The sequence below is a fragment of the Pyrus communis genome, chromosome 7 (genome assembly GCF_041283825.1).
Source record: "Pyrus communis isolate YQ-2024b chromosome 7, ASM4128382v1, whole genome shotgun sequence".
Taxonomy (NCBI): Eukaryota; Viridiplantae; Streptophyta; class Magnoliopsida; order Rosales; family Rosaceae; genus Pyrus; species Pyrus communis.
This window is the reverse complement of record NC_142571.1, coordinates 30,516,561-30,540,374: the sequence shown is the minus strand read 5'-3', so window position 1 is coordinate 30,540,374 and position 23,814 is coordinate 30,516,561. Positions and strand designations below refer to the sequence as shown.

General features: G+C 36.9%; 2 protein-coding genes and 1 pseudogene across 3 annotated transcripts; 2 read left to right on the top strand and 1 right to left on the bottom strand.

The window, feature by feature from the left end:
* Nucleotides 1-814: 814 nt before the first annotated feature.
* Nucleotides 815-4,773, top strand: LOC137735649 (caffeic acid 3-O-methyltransferase-like; annotated as a pseudogene). Its single transcript, XR_015964517.1, has 4 exons — nt 815-1,481; nt 3,813-4,111; nt 4,271-4,346; nt 4,471-4,773. The product of XR_015964517.1 is annotated as a caffeic acid 3-O-methyltransferase-like (transcript).
* Nucleotides 4,774-10,432: 5,659 nt separating this feature from the next.
* On the top strand, nt 10,433-13,690 carry LOC137733845 (caffeic acid 3-O-methyltransferase-like). Its single transcript, XM_068473038.2, has 4 exons — nt 10,433-10,932; nt 12,475-12,785; nt 12,944-13,008; nt 13,133-13,690. The coding sequence occupies exons 1-4, from the start codon at nt 10,514-10,516 to the stop codon at nt 13,433-13,435; spliced, it is 1,098 nt and encodes a 365-aa protein (XP_068329139.1). The 5' UTR covers nt 10,433-10,513; the 3' UTR covers nt 13,436-13,690.
* A 454-nt stretch (nt 13,691-14,144) lies between these two features.
* On the bottom strand, nt 14,145-15,495 carry LOC137735488 (RPM1 interacting protein 13). Its single transcript, XM_068474919.2, has 3 exons — nt 15,092-15,495; nt 14,601-14,687; nt 14,145-14,489 (listed from the first exon to the last, which is right to left on the bottom strand). The coding sequence occupies exons 1-3, from the start codon at nt 15,410-15,412 to the stop codon at nt 14,355-14,357; spliced, it is 543 nt and encodes a 180-aa protein (XP_068331020.1). The 5' UTR covers nt 15,413-15,495; the 3' UTR covers nt 14,145-14,354.
* Nucleotides 15,496-23,814: the final 8,319 nt, after the last annotated feature.

Below are 23,814 nucleotides of genomic sequence, written 5' to 3'. Positions count from 1 at the left end.
CATGTTTACCAAAGGGGAATAGGATGGTGGGAACCAGAATTGCATATCCCCAATCATTCCAGCGGTTACCAAACCATTAGGAATTAAAATAATTGTGGGATGAGCATAAAATCAGGAATTGAACTCCTAAAATGTCGGAGTCCAATTCTTAAGTGGGATGAGGTATTTGAATTCCTAGAAATGGTGTCCATCAGGAATCCAAATTTTATAAAGGTAATACCCTTAAACTCCAAAGATGAGAACGGTGCCAGTGTTTGCAGCCATTACAATTGTGATAGCTGGCCATAGGTGCTATCTTCAAGCCCTTGCTTGACAAGGCTCACATTCCCGATGAAGACCAAAGAAAAGGAAAGATGGTGGTCTCGCGATCAGGGGTGGGTCGGCAGCAGATAAAGATGGAGATAAGAGAGAGATGCCTGGGGAATTTTAGAAAGAGGTGGGTCAGCTGAGAAAGATGAGGAAGATAGAGGAACAGAGAGAGATGTGCCTGGGAAATTTAGACATGGATGGCTCAGCACGGCAGTAGAGAGGACAGGGAGTGATATTTTTTTTCTTGGAGTTTATTTTATGTTGGTAACTGGTAAGGACCAATGAAAGAAGAAAAGTTACTAGAAAATGAAAAAATAGTTATTCTCTCTACTGAAAAATGAAAGAATATTAGTTTTACTAAAAATAATTAGATATAAAATAAATTAATTACAATAGAGTTATTTTAGTAATCACATTAATTTTTATTTCGATTCATGTGAATTGGTAAACAATTTATATATATCAATATCATTCATACTCCGATTCCAGTCAATTTTAGTAAACGTCTTTAACATGAATTTGATTATGATTTCACCTCATTCCAATTCCTCCTCAATCCATTTCCTTCTCAATTCAATTCATCTCAATTTAATTACTGATTAGTAAACGAGGCAAGGTGGTGGGTGTCTGGGTGAGTAAACAAATCCCTACATATTGCCAGTTAGCACACCTATCTCTTCTACCCTCATTCCTCCTCTTCCTCTCCTTCTCTCCTCCTCTCTCCTCTCTCTCCACCAACACCAAATCCAAAAAATGGGTTCGACCGGAGAGACTCAGATGACTCCAACCCAAGTCTCCGACGAAGAAATAAACCTCTTTGCCATGCAGCTAGCCAACACCCCCTTTCTCCTCATGGTGCTCAAGGTAGCCTTCGAGCTCGACCTCCTCGAGATCATGGCGAAAGTCGAGCCTCGCACATTCATTTCTCCGGCGGACTTAGCTTCATAGTTGCCGACCAAGACCCCTAACACCCCTGTCATGCTGGACTGCATGCTGCGCCTCCTGGTCAACTACTCCATCCTCACTTACTCCCTCCGCACGCTTCCCGACAACAATGTCGAGCGGCTGTACGGCCTCGGCCCCGTCTGCAAGTTCTTGACAAAGAACGAGGGTGGTGTTTCCATTGCTCCTTTATGCCTCATGAGTCAGGACAAGGTCCTTATGGAGAGCTGGTAATTACCACTCTTCTTCTTAATTTATCAAGAAAACTAAGGAAAATGACTTGAAAACTTTGAGTTTTAATGATAAGGACAAAATAAATGGTAAAGTGAATAGTAACAGAATTGACTTTCTAGTGTAAAAATGTTGGTTTTTCGTTAAAATGAATAGTACCGGGAGTTTTTCATTAAAGTTCCTACTTTATCATCCCAATTTGATCCTAAACCAACATTAATAATGGGTTTTAAACAGGTTCATCATAATAAAATCATAAAAATGTTACTAAATGTGAGTGGGGCCTTGAATATGTGACTGTTATCTATATTTTTAGGGGGTTATTAAGTAGACTAATTTGTTAAATTAAATTTGCAAATTAAATTATGTGCTATCAATAACAAATAACGTTAATTAACATTTAAGTAATAATCCAATCATCACAATTATGTCATTTAATTTACAACATTTAGTTTGAAAATTTAGTCTCCCTAGCATTACCCTTATTAGTAGAGCAGAGTAATGTTATGGAGACTATCTATTTAATACATATTTTATAAGAGAAATGCTAAGAGGACTCTCTAAAAGTGACACTTTCCATAAACTCTTTGCCACTTTACGGTTTAACGTTAATTTTTTTATCAGCATTATAAAAATTTTGCCAAAAACATGAGGTGTCAGAGAGTCCATTGAGAGTTGCCTTAACATTTCTCATTTTATAAACTATATAATGTATTTATTGATATTTTGATTAACATGTTTTTTTTTATTGGTGACACATCAAATCAGTTACAAATTTTGTCTAAAAAGTTAATCTACCCAACATTATCCTTTGTACTAAGAGATATGATACAAAGATTCTATCAAAATGAGACTTTCTATAAACTCTCTATCACCTCAATTTCCGTTCATTTTTCGTAGCAATATTATAAAATTTATGCTCAAAACATAAGTTGTCAGGGAGTCCGTGGAGAGTCTGCTTAACATTTCTTTTTGGGAAATGCTAAGGAGATTCTTCATAGACTCTCCGTCTCTCATATTTTTGGCACATTTTTTATACCAATATATAAAATATTGTGTCAAAAAATAATATGATGAAGAGTCCGTAAGAAATTCCACTGTAAAAGAGTCTACTTAACCTTTCTCTTTATCTATCTTTACTATTTTCTCCTTTGTTCATGTTACTTTTGCCCGATTTGGTCGTTGGGGACAGACATGACTGGAAATTGATCATTCTTGTACAGTTTTAGGAATTTTGTAAAGGAACATATGTTTAATTTAAACAAGTTAGAAAAAAAAAATGTAGGATAATCTAATTAAATCTTAACATTTTTCCTTTGTATGACTCCATTGTTTAACACTTTAATTATTCTATTCTTCCATAAAGCTCGAATGTGAGTTAGGTTAATTTGCTTAGAGGTGATTTAAATCCCCTCCTCCATCATTTTCATAAGAACGTCGGAATAAAACTGTATACTCGAACATAAGAGGATAGTGCCTTGCTAAATAGCGTAATCCACATCAATACAAGAATTATGTCAACAATTCCTTATTATTTGATGCTTGTGAGTTATGCGGGCGTTGAAACACGTGGTAGGTGGTTTGGCCTATGTCACATCCCGGTCTGCCCCCACCACATCCCAGGCTCGATTCCACCATAGCACGATATTGTCCGCTTTGGGTTCTGACCACACTCTCACGGTTTTGTTTCTAGGAACTCACATGAGAACTTCCCAGTGGATCACCCATCCTGGGATTGCTTTCACGCGAACTCACTTAACTTCGGAGTTCCTACGAAACCCGAAGCTCCCAAAAGGCCTCGTGCTAGGTAGAGATGAGAATATACATATAAGGCTTACAAGATCCATCCCCCTTGGGGCCCCGACGTCCTCGTAGGCACATTTCCGGCCACGGATTGGCTCTGATACCAAATTGTCACATCCCGGCTCAGACCCCCATCACATCCCGGGCTTGACTCCACCATAGCACGATATTGTCCGCTTTGGGCCCCAACCACACCCTCATGGTTTTGTTTCTAGGAACTCACACGAGAACTTCCCAGTGGGTCACCCATCCTGGGATTGCCCTCGCGCGAGCTCGCTTAACTTCGGAGTTCCTATGGAACTCGAAGCCAGTGAGTTCCCAAAAGACCTCATGCTAGGTATAGATGAGAATATACATATAAAACTTACAGGATTTACTCCCCTAGACGATGTGGGATGTTACAGCCTAGATCACATATGAGCCATGCCTATGTGACTGATCAAACAACGTGTTGTTTCGTTATTTTACACATACTATATGCTTTTGGTTGTGAGAGTGACATGTATGCTTGTTTTGGGTTTGTGCAGGTACCGCTTGAAAGATGCAGTTCTTGGAGGAATTCCATTCAACAAGGCCTATGGAACGACTGCTTTTGAGTACCAAGGCACTGACCCTAGATTCAACAAGGTCTTCAACAGGGGAATGTTTGACCACTCTACCATTACCATGAAAAAACTTCTAGAGACCTACAAGGGCTTTGAGGGCCTCATATCTGTCGTAGATGTTGGCGGTGCCACTGGCGCTATTGTTAACATGATCGTTTCTAAGTACCCCTCGATTAAGGTATCAATTTCGACTTGCCTCATGTAATAGAAGATGCTCCCCAATTTCTTGATATGTTCTTCATTTTGATAATGCTTGTAGTTCAATTACTTAAAAGCATTTACCTTTACCTCAATCTTTCTCAAGTTCGATTTCTCCTCCTCTAATATTGCTTATGTTTGTACTACTTATCATTTTTGCTAATGAATATGAGATTATGGACGTTGGATGTAGGTGTGGAGCATGTTGGAGGAGACATGTTTGCAAGTGTTCCAAAGGGAGATGCAATTTTCATGAAGGTTAGTTATTATTTATCAAAAAGAGAGTGGATGACTATTTTGTAGTGCTAATATCAATTTCTTGTAAGAGCTTAGTTGCATAATAATTTGGAACTACTCACAAATCATGTATGCAATCTTACAGTCGATATGTCACGACTGGAGTGACGATCATTGCTTGAAATTTTTGAAGAACTGTTATACCGTGCTCCCTGACAATGGGAAGGTGATTCTTGCTGAATGCATTCTTCCAGTAGCTACAGACAGCAGCCTTGCCACCAAGGGAGTTGTCAATCTCGGCGTGATCATGTTAGCTTACAACCCTGGAGGAAAAGAGCGGACGGAGAAGGAGTTTGAGGCCTTGGCTAAGGGATCTGGATTCAAAGGCTTCCGCATCATCTGCCCCGCTTTCAACACCTATGTCATTGAGTTTCTTAAGAGGATTTGAGTATAACTTTGGCAGTGGTATACATGCTGCCGTCTGCATTCATATTGCTTTTATTTTGATATGGTGGTCGCGCATTTTTCACCATAACTAGGTTTATAACAAACAAAAAAAATGTAATAAAAAAGTGATTTTATGTTCGTTGTATGTTATAAATTTGGATTCATAGGCTTGCAATGGGGTGTAAAACATGAAAAAAACCTGGTGTACTGCGGATAGATCATGTGTCTGTGCTGCCATAAAGAAAAAATAAAGACCTATCCACTATGAGAGTTTTTTGTGGGCATATCAGAGCATCGTTTTGTGGGTAAATAAATGAAACTACTATGAGTCTCGCTCTAACAGTATTGTCTGGGAGAATAAATGTTGCACGTTACTCAAATAGTTTAATTTAAAACCCCTTGATGCAATCTCCACCGTTCATGTCAAGACAACAAATATATCTTATAGTAGTGATGATAACGTATTTAGTGGGACATTCAACATCTATCTATTATATATATATATATATATATATGTATATCTTATAGTAGTGATGATAATGTATTTAGTGGAACATTCAACATCTATCTATTATATATATATATATATATATATATATATCTTATAGTAGTGATGATAATGTATTCAGTGGAACATTCAACATCTATCTATTATATATATATATATAGCGAATAGGGCAATGAATACTGCAGATTTGGTGTTATGGCTTCGACAAAAATATTAGGACAAAATTGGCTCTCAACCAAAAAAATCCAAAAGCTGCCTAATATAATATATCAAATAATGCATGGGTAATTTGGTAATTTGAACATCATAAAATATAATATAAATATGAATGGGAAGAGAGAAAAGAATAAAAAAATGGAAGGACGAGTGAAAGTTGACATTGCTTGTCACATCCCGGCCCGGGCGGGACCACTTCCCGGGCCCGCTCCACCACCGTAGCACGATATTGTCCGCTTTGGGCTTACCATTCCCTCACGGTTTTGTTTTTGGGAACTCACGAGCAACTTCCCAGTGGGTCACCCATCATGGGATTGCTCTAGCCTCCTTCTCGCTTAACTTCGGAGTTCCTACGGAACCCGAAGCCAGTGAGCTCCCAAAAGGCCTCGTGCTAGGTAAGGATTGGAATATACATTTAAGGATCACTCCCCTGGGCGATGTGGGATGTCACAATCCACCCCCCTTAGGGGCCCGACGTCCTCGTCGGCACATTTCCGGCCAGGGATTGGCTCTGATACCAATTGTCACATCCCGGCCCGGGCGGGACCACTTCCCGGGCCCGCTCCACCACCGTAGCATGATATTGTCCGCTTTGGGCTTACCATTCCCTCACGGTTTTGTTTTTGGGAACTCACGAGCAACTTCCCAGTGGGTCACCCATCATGGGATTGCTCTAGCCCCCTTCTCGCTTAACTTCGGAGTTCCTACGAAACCCGAAGCCAGTGAGCTCCCAAAAGGCCTCGTGCTAGGTAAGGATTGGAATATACATTTAAGGATCACTCCCCTGGGCGATGTGGGATGTCACATTGCTCAAGAGGAAAGAAATATATAATAAAAAATAAGGAAAATCATAAATGTTGTGTTCAAAACATCTTAAGAGGCACGTAGCACTGGTGGTAAATTAGTACAGTTTTTATTTATTTTTTATTTTTTTTAAATAGGCTAGCAATAATGTGATTCAATCAAATTTTATGAAATATTTTTTTTTCTATTTTTAAATACGTTCAAAACATTTTAAGAGACGTGTAATGCTGATTATAAAAAAGGTCATTCCCACACGGATAATAATGTGATTAAATTAGTTATCAAATGATTGTTTTTTTTTCTTCTCTTTTTTAACAAACAATATTATCTATACTAAAGGGAAGTGGAGTGGGTTTAGCCTCATAATGAGCTAGCAATAATATGATTCAATCAATTGTTTATTAACATTAACTTAGTTGTCAAATGAATGTTTTTTATTTTTTTAACAAATGATATTATCTACATTAAGGGGGAGGAGGTGTGCTTAGCTTTACAATAGGTTAGCAATAGTGTGATTCAATCAGTTGTTTATTAAATATTATTTTCTCTATTCTTAATGTAAATTCTATAGAGACCGATTCTATTATGTGGATTCAACTGCTTTAATTGGTTTATGAGGGGTTTCTTCTAGCGTGATGTAAGACTATTCATTTACTTTAAATATTTGACTTTCCTTTTGTCAATTTACGCATATAAATACATTTAAAACATGTAAGTCGTGCGTAGCTCGCCGTGATTCAAAAAAATATCTTCTGTACGCGCTTTACACTAAGCGGGAGGGGGTGAGCTTAGCCTCACAATGGTCTAACAATAATGTGATTCAATCGGTTGTTCATTCAATATTATTTTCTCTATTCTTAATGTAAATTCTATATAGACTAATTTTATTATGTGAATTCAGTTGCTTTAATTGGTTTATGAGGGGTTTCTTCTAGCATGATCTAATATTATTCGTTTACTTCAAATATTTGACTTTCCTTTTGTCAATTTACGCATATAAATACATTTAAAACATGTCAGTCGCGCGTACCATACCGTGATTCAAAGAATGCCTTTAGCACGCGCGTGAGTGTGTGCATGAAGGCTAGTCATATGTTAGTACATCCTACGTTAGTCAATTGAACTGTGGAAAGCGAAAACTAATCAATGAAAATCTAAATTGGTGAACAAATATTTTAATTAAACACATTGCACAACTTATCTCTCTTAAATTTTTAATACTTTTGCATGGTTGGTGAAGAAGTTTTTTTAATGAGGGGAGACTTTGTACCTCTTTTGGTTGTGGAAAGATTACTTTTCTTCAGAAATGGATCATTTTCGGATCGCTTCCATCTATTCCATCTATTCCATTAACCTGGGGTTTCAAGCTATTGAAATTTGATCCAACGGCTAAAGTTATTATAACTTTTAAAGTAGACTCTTGTTTGTAGCAGTGGCGGATCCAGAATTTTAGCATCGGCTAATGTTTACTTGAATGAGATTGGGACCCACTTAATTTACTCTCTCCTTTTTATTGAAATCTCTAAAAAAATTTTTACTTCGGAATTGATTAAAAACCCATCATGTGGAGTCTAAGGGATGTCCAATCACAATGAGAAGAGCAGTCGGCAGTGCTTTTAAAACTTTTTTTTATTGGCTTGGCTCAAAACGGTGTGTTTGGCCACGTCTATTGCGCCCTGACTCGCCCTCAAAGTTTGGATATGTAAATTATCATTAAGTTTGTTCATATATTTTTCAAAAACAAAACTAAGAGGGAAAAATATTAAACACAATACCTTAAGAGAATTTTATTAGCACTCCAAAAATCTCATTTTACACTCCTCTTAAGTGTATTTTTCTTTTTAATTATAGAAAAATATTATAACAATTTTTTTATCTTAAATATAAGTATAAATACTCTTAAGAATCGCTAAAAGGAAATAAAACAATACAAAACCAGATAAAGAGCACATTATAAAGCTAGACTTAAAAGGTAAGACCTGTGGAAGGCATGTGGGGTCCTGCATGGTGGTCGACAACTTGGGAAGAGGATCCTCTCCTGAGCTCAGGATGGGGATCCTCCTGACCAGCCCATCTGGGCCGTTCAAATTTAATCCAACGGTTGCAATATTATAATTTTTAGAGGGCCCCCTGTTTGGAACCGTTGGATTAAATTTGAACGGTCCAGATGGGCTGGTTAGGAGGATCCCTATCATGAGCTCAGGAGATGATCCTCTTCCGGGATAACTTGGTACCACATCAAGGGCATGTTTACCAAAGGGCAATAGGATGGTGGGAACCGGAATTGCACATCCCTAACCATTCTAGCGGTTACCAAACCATCAGGAATTAAAATAATTGTGGGACCCGCATAAAATCAGGAATTCAACTCTTGAAATGGCCGGAGTCTAATTATTGAGTGGGAGAAGGCATTTGAATTCCTGGAAATGGTGTCCATTAGGAATCCAAATTTTATACCGGTAATACCCTCAAACTCCAAAGATGAGAATGGTATCAGTGTTTGTAGCCGTTGCGATTGTGATAGCTGGCCATAGTTAGGGGTGGAATTTTTTTGCCAAATTACCATACCAACCGAATTACCAACCGTACCATACCAAAGTTGTGCCAAAAAAATTGTACCATTGGTAATGGTACGGTATTTGTACCGTACCATACATTTTTGGTACGGTAATGGTACTCAAAACCATTACCAGTGGTATACCATATTGTACGACGACTATTAATATTATATTATTTATTTAATCATTTACATATAATTAGGTATTATTATCATTATATATGCACTTTATATTTTTTTCCTAGTCATTTATCCAATCATCTCACCCTCTAACATCTACTTCCCCAATAAAAAAACATAAGTCTTCTTGCGCTGCGACTCTTCATCTTTTCACTCATCTAGCCACTAACTTCATCTCTGTTGCTTCAGTTCCTATGACTCTCTCTCTCTCTTCGGAGTCCATCTCATCTTTTCCTTCATCAAATTGGGATGTCTTTCTCCCTAACTTCGTCTATCAAGTTAATTTTTGTACAATTTTAAAGAATGTAGAGATGAAATTTAGGAATCTTTGTACTATTTTTTTAGGGATATTGGGTTCTTTCAACAATTTTTCCATCTATTTACTTCTTGTTTCTTAAATGAATCTCTATAAAATTCTCATAATTAAATAAAAAAGTTTTAGAAACCCAAAGGGAGTGGCCAAAACAAGTTTGGGCCTTGAATTGGGTTGGAAAAAAAAAATCAAATTTTGGCCTAAAACAAAGTGGTAATTACCATATCATGCCAACCGAACTATTTGGCATGCCGAAATTCGGTATACTGAAAGTTTGACACGGTAATGATAATAGATTTTGTCATACCAAAAGTTTGGTATGATAATTGGTACATGGGTTTTGGTACGGTAATCGTACTAATACCACCCCTAGCCATAGGTGCTGCCTTCAAGCCCTTGCTTGATAAGGCTTACGTTCCCAACGAAGACCAAAGAAAAGGAAAGATGGTGGTCTCGTGATTAGGGGTGGGTTGGTAGCATATAAAGATGGGGACGAGAGAGAGATGCCCAGGGAATTTTAGAAAGGGGTGGGTCAACAGAGAAAGATGACATAGATAGGGGAAGAGAGAGAGATGTGCCTGAGAAATTTAGAAATGGATGGGTCAGCACGGCAACAGAGAGATGGGGGAGAGAGAGGACATGGAGTGATATATTTTTTTTTCTTGGAGTTTATTTCATGTTGGTATCTGGTAAGGACCAATGAAAGAATAAAAGTTACTAGAAAATAAAAAAAAATAGTTATTCTCTCTACTGCAAAATGAAAGAATATTAGTTTACTAAAAATAATTAGATATAAAATAAATTAATTACAATAGGGGTATTTTAGTAATCATATTAATTTTTATTTCGATTTATGTGAATTAGTAAACAATTTATATATATCAATATCATTTATACTCCGATTCCAGCCAATTTTAGTAAATGTCTTTAACATGAATTTGATTCTGATTTCACCTCATTCTAATTCTTTCTCAATCTAGTTCCTCTTAATTTGATTACAAATTAGTAAATGAGGCAAGAAGGTGGGTGAGTAAACAAATCCCTATATATTGCCAGTTAGCACACCCGTCTCTTCTACCCTCATTCCTCCTCCTCTCCTCTCCTCTCCTCGTTCTCTCTCTCTCTCTCTCTCTCTCTCTCTCTACAAACACCAAATCCTAAAAATGGGTTCGACCGGAAAGACTCAGATGACTCCAACCCAAGTCTCCGAGCAAGAAACAAACCTCTTCGCCATGCAGCTAGCCAACGCCCCCGTTCTCCCCATGGTGCTTAAGACAGCCCTCGAGCTCGACCTCCTCGAGATCATGGCGAAAGCCGGGCCTGGCGCTTTCGTTTCTCCGGCAGACTTAGCTTCGCAGCTGCCGACCAAGAACCCTGACGCCCCCGTCATGCTGGACCGCATGCTGCGCCTCCTGGCCAGCTACTCCGTCCTCACTTACTCCCTCCGCACGCTACCCGACGGCAATGTCGAGCGGCTGTACGGCCTCAGCCCCGTATGCAAGCTCTTGACAAAGAACGGGGATGGTGTTTCCTTTGCTCCTCTCTGCGTCATGAGTCAGGACAGGGTCTTTATGGAGAGCTGGTAATTACCACTCTTCTTCTTAATTTATCATCATAATTTGATCTTAAACAAACATTAATAATGGGTTTTAAACAGGTTCATCAGATCAAAATCATAAAAATGTTACTAACTGTGAGTTGGGCCTTGAGTATGTGATTGTTATCTATATTTTTAGGGGGTTATTAAGTAGACTAATTTGTTAAACTAAATTTGCAAATTAAATTATGTGCTATTAATAACAAATAACGTTAATCAACATTTAAGTAATAATCCAATCATCACAACTATATCATTTAATTTACAACATTTAGTTTAAAAATTTAGTCTCTCTAGCATTACCCTTATTAGTAGAGTAGAGTAATGTTATGGAGACTATCTATTTAATACATATTTTATAAGAGAAATGCTAAGAGGACTCTCTCAAAGTGACATTTTCCATAGACTCTCTGCCACTTTACAGTTTAACGTTAATTTTCTTATCAGCATTATAAAACATTTTGCCAAAAACATGAGGTGTCAGAGAGTCCATTGAGAGTTGCCTTAACATTTCTCATTTTATAAACTATATAATGTGTTTATTGATATTTTGATTAACATATTTATTTTTATTGGTGACACATCAAATCAGTTACAAATTTTGTCTAAAAAGTTAATCTACCCAACAATATCCTTTGTACTAAGAGATATGATACGGAGATTCTACCAAAATGATACTTTCTATAAACTCTCTACCACCTCAATTTCCATTCATTTTTCGTATCAATATTATAAAATTTATGCTAAATACATAAGTTGTTAGAGAGTCTGTGGAGAGTCTGCTTAACATTTCTTTTTGAGAAATGCTAAGGAGACTTTTCATAGACTCTCCGTCTCTCATATTTTTAGCACATTTTTATACTAATATTATAAAATATTGTGTCAAAAAATAATATGACAAAAAGTCCGTAAGAAATTCTACTGTGAAAGAGTCTACTTAACCTTTCTCTTTATCATTCTCTACTATTTTCTTCTTTGTTCATGTTACTTTTGCCCGATTTGGTCGTTGGAGACAGACAAGACTGGAAATTCATCATTCTTGTACAGTTTTAGGAATTTTGTAAAGGAACATATGTTTAATATAAACAAGTTAGATAAAAATGTAGGATAATCCATTTACATCTCAACATTTTTCCTTTGTATGACTCCATTGTTTAACACTTTAATTACTCTATTCTTCCATAAAGCTCGAATGTGAGTTGGGTTAATTTGCTAGAGGTGATTTAATCCCCTCCTCCATCATTTTCATAAGAACGTCGGAATAAAACTGTATACTCGAACATAAGAGGATACTGCCTTGCTAAATAGCGTAATCCACATCAATACAGGAATTATGTCAACAATTCCTTATTATTTGATGCTTGCGAGTTATGCGGGCATTGAAACACGTGGTAGGTGGCTTGGCCTAGGTCACATATGAGCCATGCCCATATGACTGATCAAACGACGTGTTGTTTCGTTATTTTACACGTACTATATGCTGTTGGTTGTGAGAGTGACATGTATGCTTGTTTTGGGTTTGTGCAGGTACCACTTGAAAGATGCAGTTCTTGAAGGAGGAATTCCATTCAACAAGGCCTTTGGAATGACTGCTTTTGAGTACCCTGGCACTGACCCTAGATTCAACAAGGTCTTCAACAGGGGAATGGCTGTCCAATCTACCATTATCATGGAAAAACTTCTAGAGACCTACAAGGGCTTTGAGGGCCTCACATCTGTCGTAGATGTTGGCGGTGGCACTGGCGCTGCTGTTAACATGATCGTTTCTAAGTACCCCTCGATTAAGGGTATCAACTTCGACTTGCCTCATGTCATAGACGATGCTCCCCAATTTCTTGGTATGTTCTTCATTTCTGATAATGCTTGTAGTTCATTTACTTAAAAGCATTTACCTCGACCTTTCTCAAGTTCGATTTCTCCTCCTCTAATATTGCTTATGTTTGTACTATTTATCATTTTTGCTAATGAATATGAGATCTATGGATGTTGGATGTAGGTGTGGAGCATGTTGGAGGAGACATGTTTGCAAGTGTTCCAAAGGGAGATGCAATTTTCATGAAGGTTAGTTATTATTTATCAGAAAGAGAGTCGATGACTATTTTGTAGTGGTAATATCAATTTCTTATAAGAGCTTAGTTGCATAATAATTTGGAACTACTCACAAATCATGTATGCAATCTTACAGTCGATATGTCACGACTGGAGTGACGATCACTGCTTGAAAATTTTGAAGAACTGTTATACCGCGCTCCCTGACAATGGGAAGGTGATTCTTGCTGAGGGCATTCTTCCAGTAGCTCCAGACAGCAGCCTTGCCACCAAGGTAGTTGTCAATCTCGACGTGATCATGTTGGGTTACAACCCCGGAGGAAAAGAGCGGACGGAGAAGGAGTTTGAGGCCTTGGCTAAGAGATCTGGATTCAAAGGCTTCCGCGTCATCTGCTCCGCTTTCCACATCTATGCCATTGAGTTTCTTAAGAAGATTTGAGTATAACTTTGGCAGTGGTATGCTGCCGTCTGCCTTCATATTGCTTTTATTTTGATATGGTGGTCGCATATTTTTCACCATAACTAGGTTTATATGTTACCAAAAAAAAAAAAAAAAAAAAAGTAATAAGAAAGAAAAAATAAAGAACTATCCTCTGTGAGAGTTTTTTTTTTTTTTTTTGTGGGCGTATCAGAGCATCGTCTTGTGGGCAGATGAATGAAGCTACTGTGAGCCTCGCTCTAACAGTATTGGTAATTGCTTGACGCTAAACATTACTTAAAGCTTGCACCAACCAATAATTTTGATTTTACAATTACACGTGCAAATTGACAATTTGAGATTCTCTCTATGCAATGTTTTTTTCTTTGTGAAAGAACTTGCGTTTTGAGAAAATCTCAGTCACAATCAATATTATTTAACTTTGATCTCATTTATGGGAATGGTTGATATTCATCAAAGAATCACTATTTTTTACGGTTTCAATTTTAAGATATAATATTGATTGAACTTATCACTATGATTGATTGTTTTAGGGTGTCTTTCAACCATTGGATAGAATTTGAGTTTGTATACACAATTTGATACTTATAACCAAAAATCAACGCTCTAGTGCAATTTTTTCCCTAAGTACTTAACTCTCTCAATAGATAGAATTAAAGTTAATTAATAGAATTGATCACGAGTGAGATTTCTTCACAACAATCACGAATTGAACTAATCAAATTTGATTCCATTTCTACCAACATCGTAAGTTCATTTGTAACTACATCTCTTCGAGTCAGAACAAAAGCCATTTCAAGTACCCTCCCTATGAACAATATTACATGAACTTGCCGCCTACTAGTAAAACAACAGTTCACTTTTCTGGTATTTTTCATACACCGTTATCCGCAATACGGCTAAACAACAGGAGCTTTGTTCATTTCTTCATCGCGGCTTGCTGCTTCATCAACATCCTTTTGCACTCCCAGTCACCAATGTGCGCAGCAGCATGGCAATGTGACAGTTTCCACAACCCGCATGGAGCGGCAGAATCGCAAACATAGCAGTAGCACTACATACAATCAGTGAATTCACTTTTGAGATGCCAAGTTAAACAATATAGATAGGGAATCGGGGATACATTCACAAGATGCAAATATTTGAAGTTGTAAAACTCTGTTACCAGCTCACAGTAGCTCTCATGGGGTGTCGTCTCGAAAGGAAATTTCAGGCAGAGGTGTCTTGAATGTGGATAGTCTCTACAAGCAACCTACACAGCATCAATTCAAATCCACACGAGGCATCAGACATTCACCAAATTAGCTCATAAATTTACAAAAATTGGAATAAGAACAGACAAGCAGAAAAGTTGGAAGCTTTATTATAAATTTTAAGTCTTTTGAGGTCAAACACCAGAAGGTTCATAGGCAAAATGTCACAATGGGGTTACAATTTCTAATTCATTTGTTCACCTGCATTTTCCTAGCAACCAAACACGACAAAGAAAGAAAATTGATTAAAAATTTCCCTTCTTTTGCAAAACCCTAGAAGGGTCATATGTAAAATGGGGTTATGATTTCAAATTCAATTCTTCACCTGCATTTTCCCAGCAACCAAACAGAAGAAAGAAAATTAACACAAAAAATCAAAAGGGTCAACGGTAAAAATCAAAACCTGTCCTTTCTCAGCAACAACAGCGATATCGGGAGAACCGCCACCACCACCATTATCCGACACGGACAACTTGGAAAACTGCACCGGCTCAAAGGGGTCGAAATCCAAGATGAAGCAGTCCTCGACGTCCTCAAAATGTTTGACATCGACCTTGTTTTTGACACAGACAATGTGCTTGATCGGACTCCCGTCCTCGTCCTCCGCGGAAGAAGACGACGGAGCTTTCTGGGGAGTTTTCTCGGCTGTCACCCCCTTCTTCTCGCGCGACGGCGTCGTCGACGACAGATTAATCGCTTTGACATCGATTCCGATTTCGCTCATTTTCTCTCACCCAGGATTTTGAATTTTTTGAATCTCTTTTCGTCTGGTGATTCAGATAAACAATCACTTTTAGGCTCTCGACACAATCACCACTTCGTTTAAAATGGAAAGGAGGACCGGCATCCATGGAACAGTGGCAGTGTCGTATTAGATTTCAGACTACAACTTGGGCTGGCCCAAAATTGTGAATTATCAATGTCCAAACGTGGTCCAGACCAAAATTAAAAATTATTTGGGCCTGACATCTGTGGTATGGATAATCCATACAATCGAGACCTCATTTGCTTGCTATTAATTGGGCATGCACACATCTCCTTGGAATGGAAAAGAAAACTAGATCATGATTACAAATTGTATGATTGAAAACCATCTGTTCAACACATGTTTAAGTGCGTACAAGATAGGGATTAGTGAATGGATTTTGTTTGTTTATTTCGTCATTACTTACGTATTTGGAGTAGTAGAAGTTGTGATTGAAAATCATACCTGATTGTTCTGGTATGAAATTTTATTTCAGATTCTTTATGTGCGACATACCTTGTTTCAACATGAGATCTACTTGTTTTTTTTTTCCATTCTTTGTGTGTAAGTAAACACAATACAATAAAACCTCTTTAAAGTTATACAGTTTGAACCAAACCAGTTTTATAATTTTAGGGAGGTTATTACTAAATAGAGGGTGTACTTAAAAACATTATTTATTGAATTATTTATCCTTGATGAATGTTTCTATCCTAAATAGGATTCTTTGAAAGGCAAGTATTTTATTTTTTGCATATTTTTGTGATTATTGACAGTTATAACTATGTAGATGCGTACTTCCTCAAGATGAAACAAAAAAAATTATAACTTGTTACAATGTGGAGTTTATTCCATTACATACCTGAAATATTATTTATCCTTAATGAATGCCGTTATTCGGAGGTTCGAATCGTTCAGTTCAAGAACATACCTGAACCACGATCCCATTATTATGTATTTCCTAAATAGGATTTGTTGGGCCCCAATTATTTTATATTTTTGCATATTTTTGTATTCATTGACAATTATTTATAATTATGTGGAGACGTCTTTCCTTAAGATGGGATAAAAAAAGATTATAACTTATTACAATATAAAGAACTGGTCATAAATGAGACATGAATTTTTTATGACTTTAAAAGAGATTATTCACCATTATAGAGTATTGCTTTCAAAAAAAATTACTGTATATATCACGAAAGAGAACGATACTATGACCTTACATATCCAGTCCCCATAAACCTATTAAGGGTATGGACATCTTTGTATTTTGCTTTGTTAGAAGCTTTGGCCACCAAATTACAAACGATAATGGTGGATGAAGGATTCCAGCACATGGTATTGTCTGGGAGAATAAACGTTGCAAGTTACTCCAATAGTTAAATTTAAAACCCTTTGACGCGATCTCCACTGCAATCTCCACTGTTCACTTCACGAGAACAAATTTATCTTATTGTTGTGATAATAATGTATTTAGTGGAATATTCAACATCATATCTTAATAGATCCTACTTTATTCAATTGGACTGTGGAAAGCGCAAACTAATCAATGAAAAGTTAAATTGGTGAACAAATATTTTAATTAAACACGTTGCACAACTAGACTCTCTTAAATTTTTAATCCTTTTACATGGTTGGTGAAGAAGCTTTGTTAAAGAGGGGAGACCTTTGGAATTCTATTGGTTCTCAATTTTCTAGAACCTATCTCTGGAAATATTACTTTTCTTCCAGACAAAAAGAGAAGGGTCCAACTAAGAGGTGGAATTGCAATTTGTTTTGGTCACCAAGAGCTGCATCCAAATTCCGATCCGTCATCAACATGCTCAAAATATTAGGTGAGATGTGACGGTGACGTTTGTCAAACCTTAGCCTATTAAATAACACCATTTATCGACTTACCTAATGGACTTTGTATCAATGATTAGTTTGAGCAGATATTGAAATTAATATAGTATACTCGATATCCAGAAATTATTAACCTATTAACCTTTTCTGTTTTTATCATTGAAATGTGATCAATTTCCATAGATTATTTAGATTAATTTTGAAACTGATTGTAATCATTTGTGTGTGTGAGACTTACAAAACAAGAATGGCAATAAGAGCAAGTCCACTCTTCTCAATTGCTCAAGCAGTTGGGTGACTAAATCCCTCAAAACCCCCAAAATCCTTTCCACCCCAGGCCAATGAATCGAGCTACAGTGGAAGGAAGCAGAGCCAAATTGCTCAATCGGCCAGGAATAGCCCAACTCAATGCCTAAGACCATCTCCAATGGTGACTTAAAACCTAAAAATATTTAGCCCAGAAAATTTAGGTTTTAGCCCAGAAACAGTTTTTCTACTCCAACCATTATGGCCTAAAATTTTAACCCCAGATTATCAAAGAATGAATTAAGGCTATTTTTTTTTAAAATTAACTTTAAAAAAAAAAAAATTATGTAGACTATCTTAAATTAATTTTATGAACATTTTAACCTAAAAATATTTAAATTCTGATAAATTTTGAAAAATCACTAAATCAATACATGAAAATCATGATAAACCACATAAACTTAAAAAAAATAATTTGAACCTAGACCGTTGGATTAACCAACGGCCCATTTAAATGGAGCCGTTGGATGAAGAAAAGTAGTCGTTGGGCTATAGTGAAACTGGCAGCAGATGGGACAGCCCACGTGGGTGGGCTTCAGCTGCATTGTTCATCCCTGTTTGGCAGATTGGGTTTTGGGGTTTTGGGGTGTGGGTCCCACTTCAATTTGTGGGCTAAATTTGTGACTGGTATTTGGGTTCATTTTAAGTTTTAGGTTTTAGGTTTGGTTTAGGTTTTGGGTTGGAGTGGATTTTTGGGGGGAAAAAAAGGGAAAATTTAGGTTATAAGCCACCATTGGAGATGGTCTAAGTGGAGCTGGCCTTAGCAATGTTTTTTTTTTTTTTTTTTTTTTTTTTTTTTTTTTTTTTTGGTCAGGCGCATGTAGTTCATGCGTGAGGCAAGTCAACTGACCAAACTTGCAGCGTTAGGGCCCGCAGTGTGACATCCCACATCGCCCTGGGGAGTGATCCTTAAATCTATATTCCCATCCCTACCTAGCACGAGGCCTTTTGGGAGCTCACTGGCTTCGGGTTCCGTAGGAACTCCGAAGTTAAGCGAGAAGAAGGCTAGAGCAATCCCATGATGGGTGACCCACTGGGAAGTTACTCGTGAGTTCCCAAAAACAAAACCGTGAGGGCGTGGTCGGAGCCCAAAGCGGACAATATCGTGCTACGGTGGTGGAGCGGGCCCGGGAAGTGATCCGCCCCGGGCCGGGATGTGACAAATTGGTATCAGAGCCTAACCGTGGCTGCGTGTGTGCCGACGAGGACGTCGGGCCCCTAAGGGGGGTGGATTGTGACATCCCACATCGCCCTGGGGAGTGATCCTTAAATGTATATTCCCATCCCTACCTAGCACGAGGCCTTTTGGGAGCTCACTGGCTTCGGGTTCCGTAGGAACTCCGAAGTTAAGCGAGAAGAAGGCTAGAGCAATCCCATGATAGGTGACCCACTGGGAAGTTGCTCGTGAGTTCCCAAAAACAAAACCGTGAGGGCGTGGTCGGAGCCCAAAGCGGACAATATCGTGCTACGGTGGTGGAGCAGGCCCGGGAAGTGATCCGCCCCGGGCGGGGATGTGACACGCAATGCATGCACACTCAACCCTCAGCAGTTCAATTTACACAAAGTTTCTATCCTACGGTCTAGTTTTTCAGGAAAAAAAAATAAAAGCAAAATCTAAAGAAAACACTTATTAATTTCGGCCCACACGGCATAATATGGGTTGTTTTGCAATCCAACGGTTCATATTAATTAGGCAACAAATAAATATTAAAAATTATAAAAAATAGAAATTACAGGATCATGACACGTGGCGCTACGAGATTCGTTAAAAATCTAATCGAAATATTTCCAAAATTTTTTTAATTTCGAATAATCACACATAGCGTGACATGATTTGTTACAAATCTTATTCGAAACTAAACAAACTTATCTTTTTACTAATTTTTTTTTTAAACTAATTTTTTAATGTCAACCGCCTAGGCAATTTATTTTACGAAATAAAAAACCACTCGGGTAATTACTATTCACTTAGACAATAATTACCTTTGCCAAATTACCTAGACAATTATTGCATTCGTGGAGTGAAACTGCTCTAATCAACTCACCCACACAATTTATGTGTGCAAATGATGGTACATGCACTCTTCTAGAATATTGTCCCAATGAAGCAAGAGAACCAAACCATTTCAGCTTAAGTGGAGTCGAAGAAATCGAACAATACCTTAATTATTATAGAGAAGGCACAATTGTTGTCTAAGGTAATTAAGGTCATCTCCAACCGAGGGCTGGTTAGAGGGCTAGTTTTAGCTTTCTGGCCCTCTAAGATATTAATATTTTAATGAACAGTACATGCTCATATTTACCTTTGTCTTCAATCGAGGGCCAAAGGACCATAGGGCCAAACATAATTTATTATTTAAAAACTACAACTTAAATTTAAAAACGACAAATTAAATTTAAAAACTACAAATTAAATTTAAAACTACAAATTAAATCTAAAAACAACATCAACTTAAATTTAAAAACTACAACAACTTAAATTTAATATCCATAATCAATATCATCTTCATCATCCACCATTGTAGGAGTATAGTTAGAGGTAAAGAACTGTCGCTGAGTCATAATTTCTTTTTCTTTTTTCCTATCAAAATAGGCCTTACTCATTGCAGTGTAATTCGAAGTGTTCCTTTCCATATTCTTATCATCCATCTTTTCTTGTATTTGTTTGGCTCGTTCTTCATGCCTACACTTCCTTTCTTCTGCCTCAAGGGCATTTTGCTCTGCCATTAATCGCAATGAGGCCACCGCTTCATGTTGAGAGGCGTAATCATCATTTGCCTTACCATTTTCCTTTAACCTTCGCGCCTTGTTTCGTCCCATAGCCCTAAGTATGAAACCTTCACCCGAAGACGGATTTTCTACCCTTATTTGTTGAATGGTAAGAGATCCATCTTCATCCATATCTGCAGCTAAGGATGCAGTTCCGAACACCGGCGTAGGAGCTCTATGTTGAGGTGGATCTTCAAATAACACCTATCCTTTACAAATTTCCCAACAACTGTGAAACTGAAAGGGTTTCGAGCTGCTCTCCATATACAATTCCTCCACTTGGCGTACCTAAAAATATAACTACAAAAATTAAAGGAAATTAATTTATGAAATTAAATGTATATAATTAAATATTTAAAATAAATTGTGAAAACACTTACTTCGATGTAGTAATTAGCATCACTTTCATGTCTACTTGCGACTGCCAACAATGCTTGATGCCATTTGTTCAAGCTTAGCTGAAGATGTTTCTTCCATCTTGAAAAACAAATCTCGTGGTTTCAGATATTCAGTGGAGTGGTGCCTTCATAGAACTCTAAGTTTTTTTTGGATACACGAGTCCAAACACCGTCATTTGTTTGACAATTTCCATGCACACTATCTTCGGACACCCATCGATAAGCCTTGCAAGGAGCGTCATCTTCTTTTCGACTCCAAGCCCTACCTTTCATTGTAGACGAGGCCATTTGAAAATTATTGAAAAAATTGAAGGTTAAATTTTTGAAAGAGGAAAGAAAATGAGAATTGAAATGGTGTAGGAATGGTGAAAATTTTGTGAGGAATAGTGAATGAATGGTTTAGGTATTTATAGGAAAAAAAAAAAGAATTTTTAAGAATTAAAAAAAAAAAAAAAATTGGCCCAAAAAATAAAATAAAATAAAATAAAATTTGAATCCAATGGTAACTGGCGTCAGCTAGCCATTGGATTCAAATTTTTCTTTAAGCAATCCTGTCGGATATAACCGATAGGAATATATTTATATTAAATATACTCTTGTCGGTTATATCCAACATGATTGCTCTGATTTTCTGGCCAGCCTAGGCTGGTTGGCTAGCTGCATGCAGCTAGCCCTTTGGCCTTTTCAGATTCCATGGGGCCCACAAGCTATTTGGCCTAGCCCTCGGTTAGAGACGGTTTTCGATCTATTTTCGGCCCTCTGGACCCTTCAGTTAAAGATGGCCTAACATCACCATACTTATGATGCTTGATATATGGAACGTTTTTATCATCACGTGACGTTTCATTTCTATTATGTAATGTTAGTGTAAATTATTTTAGGTATTTTATTACATTATTGAACTGAAGCAACATAATAACAATAAATTCATTCCATGCAAATTGCTCTTTTATGGTTGGTTTTTTAGCCAAAATGGTACCTAAGATTTGCATAACACATCACTTTGGTCCTTGAGATTGAAAATCAATAGAAATGGTCCTTGAGATTGTCCACCATCCATTATTTTGGTCATTCTGTTAAAAACTTCGTTAAGTATCCCTGGACGAAAGTTTGGGCAATTTTCAAAGCTTTGTAACTCAATTGTTCTTAACCAAATTTGACCCATAATATATCAAAATGAAGATAGGAAAGTGTAGAACAAGATTATACCTACTTGAAAGCCCAATGGTTGCCGGATATAGCGTGAAAGGTGACTGGTCCGCCGGAAAACTGGAAAACTAGCTGGAAACAGGGTAAATTTTAAACGTTCACAACTTCTTCAATACTCAACGAAATCGAGTGATTCAAAAATGAAAATCATACTTCTCGATGAGATGAAGAGAATGGTACTTTTTTTTGACAGCTAAATCACCATGGTTTGGCTGAAAAATGGCTTGAAATTGGCTGTCTTGGTCTTGAGTTAGCCACTTTCGAGCCATTTTCCAGCCAAACCACGGCGAATTATCTGTCGAAAAAGGTACAATTCTCTTCATCTTGTTAAGAAGTATGATTTTCGTATTTGAATCACTCGATTTAGTTGAGTATTGAAGAAGTTATGAATGTTTAAAGTTTACCCAGTTTCCGGCGAGTTTTCCAATTTTTCAGCGGACCAGTCACCTTTCAGGCTGTTTTTCGGCCATCTCCTGCAACCATTGGGCTTCAAAATAGGTATAATCTTGTTCAACACTTTCTTATTTTCATACGAAGCTTTGAAAATTGCCTAAACTTCCAGTCAAGAGTTCTCAGACACTTAACAGAATTTTTAATGGTGGACAATCTTAGGGACCATTTTTATTGATTTTTAATCTCAGGGACCAAAGTGATGTATTATGCAAATCTCAAATACCATTTTGGCTAAAAAACCTTTATAGTTTGTCCAATGCTATTCAAGCCTCTTTGTTTCATTTCACAATTCTTGGATTAAGTAACTTGTTTTGCCAGATCAACTAGGGAGAAAAACTTTGGACTTAAAAACTTTTCAAACACCATAACATATAATAAATAAATAACAACGACCTTATTGTAAACTATGCTCTATCACCAGCTACAAGGACTTCAAAAAGGAGCAATTCACTTCTTCTTTTTTCCAGTTCTCCCAACTCCAACTCCAAGAGAACAATATATCAGTACATGTACTGGTGTAAAATGCGTTCGTGTTAATTTAAACCATCGAGTATAACATTGTATTGAAGAAAACTACACTTTTTGATAGGAAAGTTTTGGATTTGTAAGGGGCCCGCAACCCAACAAGACTTTCCGTTTTGCGGTGATAAACGTTTATCGTACGCACTATTATTCTTACTTTGTAAAGATGCTATTTCCACGACTCGAATCTATGATTTTCCGGTTACAACGGACCATCATTACTATTGCGCCCTGACTTGCCCTCAAAGTTTGGATATGTAAATTATCATTAAGTTTGTTCATATAAATTTCAAAAAAAAAACTAAGTGGGAAAAATGTTAAACACAATACCTTAAGGGACTTTTTATTAGCACTTCAAAAATCTCATTCTACACTCCTCATAAGTATATTTTTCTTTTTAATTATACAAAGTTTAGAGTACCAAATGAGATTTTTGAAGTGCTAATAACAATTTTCTACCTTAAATATAAGAATAAATACTCTTAGACTATCTCCAACCCTTGGGCTAATTAAAACATAAAATTTTTAGTCCATAAAATTTAGGTTTTAGCCCAAAAACAGTTTTTCTACTCCAACCCTTCTGGCCTAATTTTTTTAGCCTAAGATTATTAAAGAATAAATTTAGGCTAATTTAAAAAATAAAAAAATTATGTACACTATGATAATTTAATTTTATAAACATTTTTACCTAAAAATATTTAAATTCCGATAAATATTGAAAAATCACTAAATTTGGATGAATTTTGAGTTAAGTAATTTTTTTAAATTATTTTAGTCGTTGGATTTAAATTTGGGTCATTAGATATTTTTTTTACCGTTAAATTTGATTATATTCAATCTCAGCCGTTGAATTCAATAAATCCTAGAAGACATGCCCAT